Source organism: Amia ocellicauda, chromosome 8, assembly GCF_036373705.1.
Source record: "Amia ocellicauda isolate fAmiCal2 chromosome 8, fAmiCal2.hap1, whole genome shotgun sequence".
In the NCBI taxonomy this organism is placed as follows: Eukaryota; Metazoa; Chordata; class Actinopteri; order Amiiformes; family Amiidae; genus Amia; species Amia ocellicauda.
In genome coordinates, this window is record NC_089857.1 from 23,650,914 (window position 1) to 23,663,501 (window position 12,588).

General features: G+C 37.2%; 1 protein-coding gene across 1 annotated transcript; it reads right to left on the reverse strand.

Moving 5' to 3' along the window:
* Positions 1-292: 292 nt before the first annotated feature.
* On the reverse strand, positions 293-8,586 carry lipg (lipase, endothelial). Its single transcript, XM_066710743.1, has 10 exons — positions 8,334-8,586; positions 6,161-6,357; positions 5,282-5,461; positions 4,123-4,234; positions 3,063-3,287; positions 2,583-2,825; positions 2,286-2,406; positions 1,882-2,103; positions 1,434-1,538; positions 293-961 (listed from the first exon to the last, which is right to left on the reverse strand). The coding sequence occupies exons 1-10, from the start codon at positions 8,425-8,427 to the stop codon at positions 949-951; spliced, it is 1,512 nt and encodes a 503-aa protein (XP_066566840.1). The 5' UTR covers positions 8,428-8,586; the 3' UTR covers positions 293-948.
* Between the last annotated feature and the right edge of the window lie 4,002 nt (positions 8,587-12,588).

Here is a 12,588-nt window from a genome sequence, read left to right on the forward strand (position 1 = left end):
ATTTTAAATGATCAAATTTGGCATGCAATCATCCAAGAAGATCTATGCTAAGGAAGGAGAATCCAGTTTGTTAGATGTAGAATACCAGTTTCCTAGTCATGCACCTACCTTGGCAAGCTAAAAAGATAAAACTTAAAATGTAGCAATTTCCAATGAAATCTTATAAAATCACGAAACATCTCACAGTAAATACCAAGCTAGTATTCCAGTATGAACAAAGTTGCCAAAACAGTCCTTAATTCTTGGAGATTAAGATTAAAACCAACAACCCATTAGCTAAGCAACAGACAAGTTATAAAGAAAATTAACACTTTATTCTTGCAAAAGTTATTTACATCATATGTACACATCTTATACATTTAGAGCACATAATAAATTACAATATATAGCAAATATGACATCATTGAGGACAATCTGATCCTGTGAAAATAAACATGTAATGTTAAGCAACACTTAATGTGAACTTCAAAATTTGTGATTCCTTGTATATACAATGTATTCACATTATATGCCATTAATGATTAAAATTGCTCAATACACATGGTTAACATTTGACAGTACTTAACATTACACATGCCACTTTACAAGATGCATCAGTTGGTTCAGCAGTGCTTTCTTAATAAATTAAGACAATGAAAATAAACTACACATACAGTTGATATCCACTTTCCAAAACAATTTGTTACAGAACCTCAGCAGTTTAGAGGTGTTAAAGGAAGTGGTTTGCAAAGATGGTGGACCAATCCGTGTTATGCAAAACATTAGGAAACGTCTATCCCATTCCCTCAGTCACACTGACTTCACAAAGTTGTTTTCCTTCACAGAGTGTACAATAAACCCCTTCCACATACTATGACAAGTGATGCAAGAAAAATTGCAAGCTGCTCTTGCATGTGTTTTGGGTCCCCTTAGTTGTATGGCTTTTTTTTTTATTTTTGATCCCAACATTTAATAGTGCAATCTGCAAAACAAGCAAATGGGAGAAATTATACATTTACAGCATAATTCAGATACAGTCTACATTACATTCACCCTAGGTTAGCAATCTCTTCCAAATTAATCCAGAAAGAGAACAAGATTAAACATGTTGAAACTTCACAAAAAGGCATTAACCTTCTATACACCAAAGACCTTTATAGACATCCCAGACTTCAATATTGAGCACATCCTCCACCAATTATAAATCTATATATTTAAAATAAGGTCCAATATAAATTGTTCATTTTATTGGTTTTGTGAATGAAAGATTAGCCTTCCATACATAATAAAACAATTAATACATTGTCAGGGTTAACGAGACCCTGAACAGAAGAAATATTTAAAAGTATTAAGGTCAGCTCATCTCGCCATTCAGCACTAACAAGCAGACTCAAACAGGAGTTCTGTTCTGTTCTGTTCCAAAAAGCCTAGTGGCTGCGAAAAAGATGGTTTACCTTTTTCTTGGCTTTACTTCCCACCCATCCCGGCACTTTACAAATGTAATTGAATTTCCAGGAGTAATCTTCGTTAAAGATGGATCTTGAGCACAGAAGGTGAATCTACATAGGGAAATAAATACTACATTAATTCATCTTTGGAATGATTAATACAAAAAGATCTTTGAAAGGGTAGACCAATTTGAACTTAATTTAAGGAGATTCAGCTTTCAAAGAGACCCTTGCTACAATCTGAGCTTACATGGTGAATTACATCTCTGGAAAACACCACCTACTAACTGAAGACATACAAAACAAAGCTCCAGGGTTAACCATGTATTCCTGCATTGAAACACTGGAAAACAACCTGGTGAAGTTACATTTATTGTAAATGAAAAGCAAAATAGTGTTAATCTTTTAAGAGTATACATATCACTCCATAGTACATTTTCCTTCTTTCACTCACTTTTTTTGCGTTTCTCCACACTTCACTCTAATGCGCCGCACCTCCATCACATGGTTGCCATTGGAGGCTGACCAGGCCCACATAGTCCGGAGATGTTTCCACATGTTTGACCAAGACCGGGAAGAACCCTCCCATATAAGTTTTATTTTTAGAAGATCACCAATGTAGTCTTCTGTAAATGCTAGGAACGTGTTGGTAAAATTCAAGCCAAGCTTTTCAGGTCTGGATCAAGAAAAAACAAACCATTACACATCTAGTATATGCATGTTCTACAGGTGTGCCAAATTACAGCAAATTCAGATTGGAACAAAAAGGCTTTAAAATTCCATGAACCTTTGAAATAAGTTTACCAAAAAAAAGTTACAGAATTGCAATATCAAGTCAGAATTCACAGAATTACTTACAACTCAACTGGTAGGTTCTCAGTGTCATTATATGCACCATAAAGTTTGAGGAAGAGTGCAGGGTCAATATCCTCAGCATCGTTTTTACCAAACACATGGATCTTCATTTGGTAATGGTATCCTTTAAAAACAAAAACATCTCACATTACCTTTTAAGATTTGGTTTTGGATAATTAAGATCAAAAGCTTACCAAATGTACACCAAGTGCCATTTAACATTTCAGAATACTTAAAAGGCATTTTAAAAATGTACCATCTAGTGATAAAGGAATAAACTGAAATTAAAGGGAAAAAAACCTCCAAAAGGCGTGTCAGCTCGAGTTTTAAGGTACATCCTGCTGTTTCTCCTCTTGCGCATCTTCTTGGCATTATATCCCAGGTTATTACAACGGTTCTTCCTGCAACTCAGGCAGATCCCTTTCTTGAAGCGGTCGGGACCCGTGCACTGGTAAGCAAAGCTCTTGTGGTCTTTGTTCAAGAGCGAATCGACAAACAGTTCCACGGAGCGCTCATGCTCACACTTCACCACATCACCAAAACCTGAAATACAAGGCAAGTGCATTCAAATCACTGAACAGAAAACATGAAAATATTGGGCTCTTAATTGTATAACCATCACAAGAGAATGACCCTACATTCTAAATAAATGTAATAAAAACACTGTTCATAGATTGTGCACTCTAAGATCGCTTGTATTTTGTTGTAGTTAATTTCTTACTTGGAAAAAGGCTTCATTTTTCCTACCAAGAAAATTTTAAGCAAAGAACAGTCACTTACTGCCATAGGCCATGGTGCCCAGGATGTCACTTAAACCACAGCCTGGCTGAATATCCCCTCCATTTGGATAGATGTCAATGTCCCCCACAGGTTGCTGGATGCCAATGCTGACTCCCAGGGCCTCCCTCGTGTAGGTGTGAAGGACATCTACAAAGTCAGCATCATCGGGAGACAGGCGGCAGTTCGAGTCCACACCTTCAAACATTGGTCCAGCTGGGTCCAAGCCTACAAATCATGCATAGCCTGTGGTTAACATCTTTAGCACTTGCCTTTTCTTCTGAACACATTCATGGTTGCATATACTAAAAGTTTGATATTACAGCCAAAGACCTTGAAGTTACAAGCATTTAAAACTAAAAGCATTCTTGTTCCTAGGTACCCTATAGGTTGTGCTACCTCATGTGCCCAGACCTATGAAATCACTTAAGCTTCACTTAAACCAGTGTCACAACCAAGATCCCATCTGATCGATCATTAATGTGCAGAACGATTTATTTTAATCTTCATTGAAGAATGTTTCCAGTAAATTTGTAACATTAAGTCTACATAATTTATCAGCAAGTTAGCATTTTCAAGTGTTCTTATGTGGAAGTGTAATCATTTCATATCACTTAACATTTCAATGCATGGAGTTACAACTTCATTAGAATACATTTGTAATGCATCACTGCCTCTTCAGTCTCTGCTTTGCAGCGCTTCCTTGGTTTCATTCACCATGGGGTGGGGGGGGGTCCCCAATGGGTTAGTCCTCATAGCCAGGTTGTCATTTCCTCAGTCATACCAGTTAAGGCCAAATAAATTTCTATTATTTCAACTACCACCATCTTTAAATTATACTATACCTTTGTATGGCTGTACATCAGACCTGTATTGAACACTACTCCAAGGTCACCTATCCAAACTTTGGCTTGCTTCTGCAACCCATTTACAGCTTTAAAATTTCTCGCCATACAATAACAAATTTTGTAAACCCTTTCTGTATTGTAGCTAACAAGTTTGAAACATGGCACAATGCATCAGGGACCAATGCAATAAGGAGGGGTGGGGAAAATCACATTACCAGTTATTCTGCCAACTGTTCCCTGCACAAAGGTTCCAGCATATCCAGCAACATGAGCTCCAAGGCTGTAGCCAATCATATGGACATTTTCAAGAGGCAAATTCAACTCCTCCTACAAAGAGATCACCAGAAACAGGTTTTAAAAAGTATTTTTCCTAATCATGCTTTTCTTAAAAGCATAGAACATTTAAGGATTCAAAACCTTTTAACTATGGACTCACTTGAACCCGAACGGTAGGTAGGTAATTAGGTTTGTCTATGATTTACATAATGGGAAGAGTAGCTTTCCTTAAATGTATATTATAGTATACAATAAAACTGTGGGAGCATAGAAGGGGAGTGCAAGAATTTCAAGTGGCTGGGTAATGCCGTGTAATGCTGCCCTGCAATACAATGTAAACAAGTCAGGCAGTGAGAGACCAGCCTTCTCAGCCATTTCCAAGTTCCAATACATACATTGGTTATGCATCATTAACAAGCACACAAATGCTACATCTCAAAATAGATTTGAAGTTTTGAAATCTACATTAAGAAATACTCTTCAGTTGACCTTTGGATTTACATGGAAAGTGATCATATGAATGGTCTACTCCAAGGTATGCCCTGAAAGAAGTTCAGAGTGAAAGGCATTTTGTGTGTTGGATAACCCAACTATAGTCATGGGGACTAACAAGGGGTGATGCATAATTCTTAAGTCACCTGCAGGAGAGGTCAGCAGCTGAGTGAATAACGATACTGAGGAATGTCAGCTAGCAGTGGCTGTTGGCTTAAATGGCTGAAGTCATAATGCAATTGTGTATGTTACACAAAGATCTATTAATGCAACACAGCTGTTGAGGTCGGGAGCCCGGAAGACCGTCAACTGCTTTAGAAACACTGCAGGGCTACATGTTATTTAATTACCCCTGCTAGAGAGAATTTGAAGACAGTAGTTGCCCATAGAGTGTAGCCAGTTCTGCATTTCATATCATATCATATTTACTAGAATTGTATTTCACATTTGTTAAATACTTTTGTCCAAAGCAACTTGCAAGAGCACAACCCATAAATACTAGATTAACAATATTATAGTGCACAAGTGCATATACTCTAAACAAACACTTTGAACACCTTACATCCATTTTTCCAGGAAGAAAATTGATCGTGGGAAATAAAATACCTTTAGCCACTCCAATAGTCTTGCAATGTCATGTCCAACCAATTTTGTGTTATTTACAGCATCTGGGTACAGTTGGTGTGCAAGAGTAAGCCAATCAACAACAATGACATTGGCATCCTTTTCTCTAACCAGAAGGGCAGCCACCAGCTTGTGCAGCCAGCTTTCCAGCATTCCACTCATCTACAACAGTGGAAAATAAATAAAGATTTAATATTGTCAAGACAACCCTGGTAAAACCCCAATGAAATGTAACCTTCAGCTCAGGAAACAACCCAAAACAAAAAAAAAAATATGCATCGAGCTATAAACTATGCAATAAGATGCAAGTTGTTAGGCATGGTATTTTGACCATAGATAATGGAAAGGATTGAGTTTTATAAAACATATCCATAACATGTTGTCCTTAGCAGGCCTACATTGTACCTTACGATTCTACAAAAACTAAAATGAAGCCAATTGCCATCAAGTCCACCCAAGGTATATGGCTCCTTAATTTCATGGCTAGAAAGAATAGCTTTAATATGGAGGTTTTTCATAATGAAATCATAAATCAAAAATAAATTGAAGTTCCATAGAACAGAACTACAACCCATCACTCTACATCATAAATAAATGCCATCCTATATACACAGATGCTACAAAGGCATCAGATCTTCCCCACTCCAAAGCTCCAAGTAAAATAAAATGCTTGGAATGCTTTGAATAATTTCTAATAGTGGAATGGTAGAGCCTTACCCCACCCCACCCCCACAAAAACAAACCCAGGTGTTAAAGTTGCTAAAATTGTGAATAAACCCATATGAATGAAAGTGTGCAGTTAATCTAATTCACATCACAAGTCCAGCACTGATGCTAGTTAATAAAGTCAAATACACTTACAGTCCACCCATGGATTACTAAAAATGTCCTGGATGTTGCATTGAAGCCACATTCCTGCAGACAGTCATTCTTCCCATGGTGAATGAAACAACCATCATCATCAGGGTCCACAGAATTCCTCATATTAAACTTCACTTTAGAATGGACAGGATCTTCAGAGCCATTTTCATCTTTCAGCAGCTCCGCAATTGTGCCATCTGAAAATGTATTTAAAAGTTAGATTTTAAAATAACATTTCAACTATGAGCGAGTAAATATTTTGTCAAGAAATTAGTACTGATGTTGTCATCCCCAAAAACATTAAAAATTACACATTGGATCTCAATTTAAAACATTAAATATTGCCTATGCGATCATATAGGAAATGTTTAATTGTACATCTGATTTACATCCATCTACTACACAAAGAACACTAATGTTTTACAGTGTCTCTTCCATCAAGAATTACTACATAGTTAATTTAAGTGAAATGTATGGGATTAATAGTACAAAAATAGGCTTTCTGCCCCCCACTGTCTCATCATGCAATAACCGCAAGTAGCTTAGGCAAGGTCAAGTAAGGGGAAAGATTCTGCAACAGCCGTGTACAGTACAGCTGTGAAAGACTGTGCTCCAAAAAAAGCAATGCAAAGTATCCGACTTAATGATCTAGACCCGTCGCAGCTTGTGCTTAGCACATGTTCGGACTTATTCATCAAGCACTGCAGAAGAACACTAGATTTGTGTAAGGTGTCCTGTATTATATCCATGTCAACCATCCGAGCAATTAAAGTAAATTACAAACCATAAATCAATCGCCACAGACCTAATTCGCATCAAGATTACTTAATTGATGGTTAACTGGTTAAGACACGATACCGATACTTGCATAAACAATCAAATCAAACTGAAAACATCCATGGATTCTGGAACCAGACATACACTGTCAAATTCCAATGGTTAATTCTAGAAGGCAGAAAATTGTGCAATTCACAACCTAGAAGACATGCAATCACAACCCATGCGTGGCAAAGTATATTTAGGAAGGAGTCCTATAAAGGGGAAGTGCATTCTTCTGGAATTATTTCAGATGTATCGGTCAATCCTAGCCAAACTGAGATGCTCTGAACCCTCTATGCTTGGTAGTGTTGGTCGCTTGGACAGTTCATACTAGGGTTTTTCTTTGGAAGAAAGATAAGATACCAGAATGGAGGGTTAGGTTGCATTAGTTCTTCACAAATTGCATTGGATGGCATGCAAAACATTGCCGAACTATTGATAATATTAAACTGCAACACCATACTATTAACAGATATCCAGCGTATTGGCCATTTCCTCACTGGCTTCTACTGGGGTTTTAATGAAAACTATTCACCCCGTTTAAAACTAGTCCAACTGTGCCGTCAAGTACCAATTTAACTTGTGCTGTTCTTTAAGGAAAAAACAAAATGTATAGTGCTTAACACGTTCCTGTCATTTAATGTTAGGCAGTGTCCATCAATTTATGCAAGTTTAATACAAGACTCACAAATACAATTACATAGCATAGTGCATAGCCAATTCTTCCTACAAAAACTATAGCAGCCTTGCAACCATTTAAATAAAGTGCAGTTCAGTATCGCGCAATACGATAGAAATCAAGCCAACGAAACAAAAAACAGAACGATTTGGGCTTTTTTTTTTTAATTTACCATCTTAAAATATTGTATTAAAATGTTCTCAATCTCCACAGCGTTAAGTTCAGATCAGTTGGTGCTCCATCAAACGTGTCACTAATCTAGGAGTGTCTAACTGGAGTTATGGCAGAGGTTCACGCATCGCCACCTTCCCCACATTGCGTCGGCTAAAGCACCAGCAACAATAGCCCTTCAGTGTTTTACATCACTCCAGCTTAGTTTCATGCTCAGACTGGACACCTGTTCAACTTGAGGGGGAAATGGCACAATAAAAACCCAAAGAATTATGCAGCTCAAACAGTATTAGCACATGAATGCGTTTAAATCAAATTTCTTTTACCGACAAGCATGACTAGCCAAGTTATCAATTGACGGGTTATAATCACCCAAATTGTGCATAGTATTAAAGAAGCTTAGAGTTTTCAACCAAACGCAAAACTGAATGTAACCAAGTCCTTTTGCAAAAATAAAGCAGATCATGAATGATTTGAATGCACATGTACCTGCAGCACCCTTACCTTTGAAAAGCCCCTCTTTTTCTAGTTCAGATGCAAAAGTAGCAACTATACAAGACAGCAGAAAAATCCACAGTGATGAAGTTTTTTTTTTCATTTCTTTCCTTAGCAGACAGATGCGAACCCCCGGTGTCGTTATTAATCTCGGTATTTAAATAAATAATTAAATAATTAAATAAATATAACGCCGGTACTATATAGTCAAAGGGGACTTTCCACCCCGTTTGCTAGCTGTGCACGGCTTTGAATGAATACATTTCGCCAGGCTTCCCATTGGAGTTTTAAATAGTTTTTTAGTCATCTGATCATCGGCAGATACATTCCTTGTAACGTTCATCGTGCCTATTGGTCAAGCCCCCAAATGAAAGGCGGGACCAAAGAAACCTTGAATGAAGTTGTAGTAAATTACTCTTGTATGGTAATTGTCTGGTTTTCGGTCAGAATTTTAAAGGAAAAAGTTTAATTTGCTAACGGTAGGAATTGGCCATCCAAAAAAAGTAAATTAACTCGGAAATGCTACTATGATGTCTAACTGAATTATACATACTGAATTTAAACTGTGCTTTACCTGCCAGGCATTCAACAAAGCAATTTTTATTTTGTTTGCTGAAACTAGGACAATTAGTATCTAACAGAATGATGAAATAAGACACTTTAAAGTCTTAATTTCTTACACAGTAAAACATTTATTTTAGATATCTCTCTTTGTCTATATATGTGTGTATTATATATAATGTAATACGTGCAGATTGGATTTGTTTAAAAACAAATCCAATCTGCACATATTTAATGCAAGAATTGATATTGGATTACTTTAATAACCTGCAAAAGATGACACGCAGGAATGAATGAATGTGTTTCTAAAAGCACTAATCCCAATCTGTTGCAAGTTCCATGAGAACTGCCTGTGAGAATTCCTGCCTCTTGACCGATAGTTACCTCGTTTCAACCTCATTGACTAGTGGGCTTGGCTCGAGTTTCTGGCTCTCTGCCACATCACACGATCAACCCACCACCTCTTTTAAAAAGAGAATGAAGCCATGCAACAAAGAGCCGTCTGTTGTGTAGACAAAACTTCATCCAAATGTCATTGTGCAGGAAAAACAGGGTAGTACACCTTCATGAGTCATGCCCTTCCGCAAAGGATCACCCCATCACTTGACGTCACTGCAAATAATGCAATCACACGCATGATACAAAAACGGCTACACATTTTTATTGATATTATTGCCCAATTTATTTCATGTCGACAAACAAAACATACTGGAATTCCCGGGAATTGTTTCGTACAATACATTGTAACTTGTTATACAATACAACTAAACAAATAAATATTCCACTTAATTGAACAGATAGGGCTTGTACATTTTGGATTCCCACTCCCTTAGTTCCTTAGTTTACTCTTCTATTATGCTTTTCTACACACTACAATATGCCTAAATTTGTATTTATTTCATGGAATGTTTCCTGTTTACACGTGTATGTTTTGATATTAAGAAGAGATAAGTGGACTGGATCAAAGTTACAAAATATTGGTTTACAAGCATTCCTTCTCTGACAATATTTTCTGAATTTGCAATTCCAATTTACTTTTGCATGACTTCACCAGATAACTCAGATAACAGAAAATATGCTGAAAACAGGACGAGTGTGTATTTGTAGTCTTGTTTTGTTAAGTCTTTTAATGGCTGTCTACAAATTTATTTTCTGCATAATTTTTGTTAAAATTGTAATTCTCCATCTGAAACGGAGGTGTTTATAGTGTACATCTATATGTAAAAACACTTTAATAAAAGACATTAGACACTGTTTCATTTTTCTGTGGGGAAAGAGAGCTACCTGCTGGGTCATGTGAGAAACTGCACAACTTGCTAAATTAAAAGCAACGAGCATTAATAGTACTAAATAAAAAAGTAATAAAAGCTATCTAGCAAAAACAGCTAACGAATATGTGTAGCCAGGAATTTCAGATGTATAGGAAGCTAAAGCAATTTGTTTTGTTTATTCCTACATATTCACTATTACATAAACCATCTAGATACAGAGATATACTATTTTTTCTAAGCAAATATGATGCTGTATATCATACTACTGTGCTCAAGTAATTGCTACATGTTATTTTTTTGTATATAGATATACATAAATACATATATTTTAATGTTAGTTTGAAGGAAGCAATGTGTAGTGTGCCTGATGTGGACTTATTTTTCTTTTAGTGCTTCTTGACATAAATTTAACTTTTGTTGTGGAAACAATATCACTGGTTTGCATGCATGAAAATAAGTATTAAATTAACCAGAAAGCACCTGAAAGGATATGATTTGTGATCAGATTAAAAAAACTAAAACTGAACTTTTTGCAGTATATTTGGTGAAGTTTTTTTTTAAATCTGATTTAATATGATTTGTGATCAGATTAAAAAAACAAAAAAACTGAACTTTTTGCAGTATATTTGGTGAAGTTTTATTTTTAATCTGATTTAATATGATTTGTGATCACATTAAAATAACAAAAAATGAACTTTGTCCAGTATATTTGGTGAAGTTTTTGATGAGAAGAACGTAATTCACTACATGGCCAAAAGTATGTGGACAATAGTCAAACATCTCATTCCAAAATCATGGGCATTAATATGGAGTTGGTCCTCCCTTTTCTGATATAAGAGCCTCCACTCTTCTGGGAAGGCTTTCCACTAGATGTGGAACATTGCTGCAGGGATTTGCATCCATTCAGCCACAAGACCATTAGTGAGGATGAGCACTGATGTTGGGCGATTAGGCCTGGCCCTCAGTCAGCGTTCCAATTCATCCCAAAGGTGTTCAATGGGGTTGAGGTCAGTGCTCTGTGCAGGCTAGTCAATTTCTTCAACACTGATTTCGATAAACCATTTCTGTATGGGCCTCGGTTTGTGCATGGGGGCATTGTCATGCTGAAACAGTAAAGGGCCTTCCCCAAACTGTTGCCACAAAGTTGGAAGCACAAAATTGTAGAGAATGTCATTGTATGCTGTAGCATTAAGATTTCCCTTCAGTGGAACTAAGGGGTTCTTCAGACACCAATGTCTGGTAGTATTGCAGCCAAGCCTTCACCCAAACAACAGCTTGCTAACCAGAAAGTGACCTTCAGGTTCAATCCACCAAGTGCCCTATATTACAGGGGAACCTGGGAGTGGGAGATCAAGTTGGTAAATCATTTTCTGCTAGTGGTTTGTGACGATCAAACCATTACTGAGCCTGTGCTGCAAACTGTTCTATTTGAGGTGGAAGGGATCCTTAACTCAAAACCACTGGGGTACGTTTCTATGGATGTTGCTGATCTGATAATGTGCTTGTAACAGTTCGGGTGGGATATTTAACAGCCCCTCCCGACCTGCACACAACAAATAACGTGACAGTAAACAACTGACTAAAAAAACTGATACAAATCTGTGTATCTTAGCACAATGAGATGTATTTGGAATAAATTACAGCACATTTAAGAAGATGAGTAAAAAGATCATGAAAAAGGAAGGACAACAAAAGTCATAACAAATCAGACACTATTACAAACTACGGTGACAAAAAGTCCAAAGTGAAGTTCCCTCAGCCTTTTACCAGTTTGAATCACAACCAACGCAGAGTCACAAGGAAGTGATATTTACATGCAAAGAACAACATTTCTCTGTCAAGGGGAGTAATCACCAAAAATCAAACCATAACTAGGGCAATTAGAAGCTGCTAGAGATTGGAAAATGCAGGCGGATGTTGGAGGAGAAACAAATGGCTGTCACTGAGACAAAAATATTCTCAACACAATAGGAAAGACAGTAAAGCTGATGCACGGGTATGTATGGAGGGCACTGGTTCTGGAACACCAATGAGTCAATATTTGGTAGAACAACCTTTGGCAGAAATTACAGCTGAAAGTCTTTTTAGGTAAGGCTCTGCAAGCTGTGCAATTGGATTGAGGTCTGGGCTTTGCCTGGGCTATTCTAGGACACTCAGCTTCTTGTTTTCAAACCACTCCAGTGTAACCTTGGCTGTGCATTTGTCTTGTTGAAAGGTGAACATCGGCTGCTTCCCAAATCACACACTTGCTCCCTCATTACCTTCCCTTGCGGGGAGGAAGTAATAAGGTGGCCATCTTAAGGGGTGTCCCAATACCTTAGGGAATGAGTGAAGGGAGCCTAGTTGAGCTGTTTGTGCCCTTCAATGCTCCCTTTGGCAGAGTGTAAAAAAGAGCACACTTATGCAGAAATGTTTTAGTGCTGAAGTCCCAG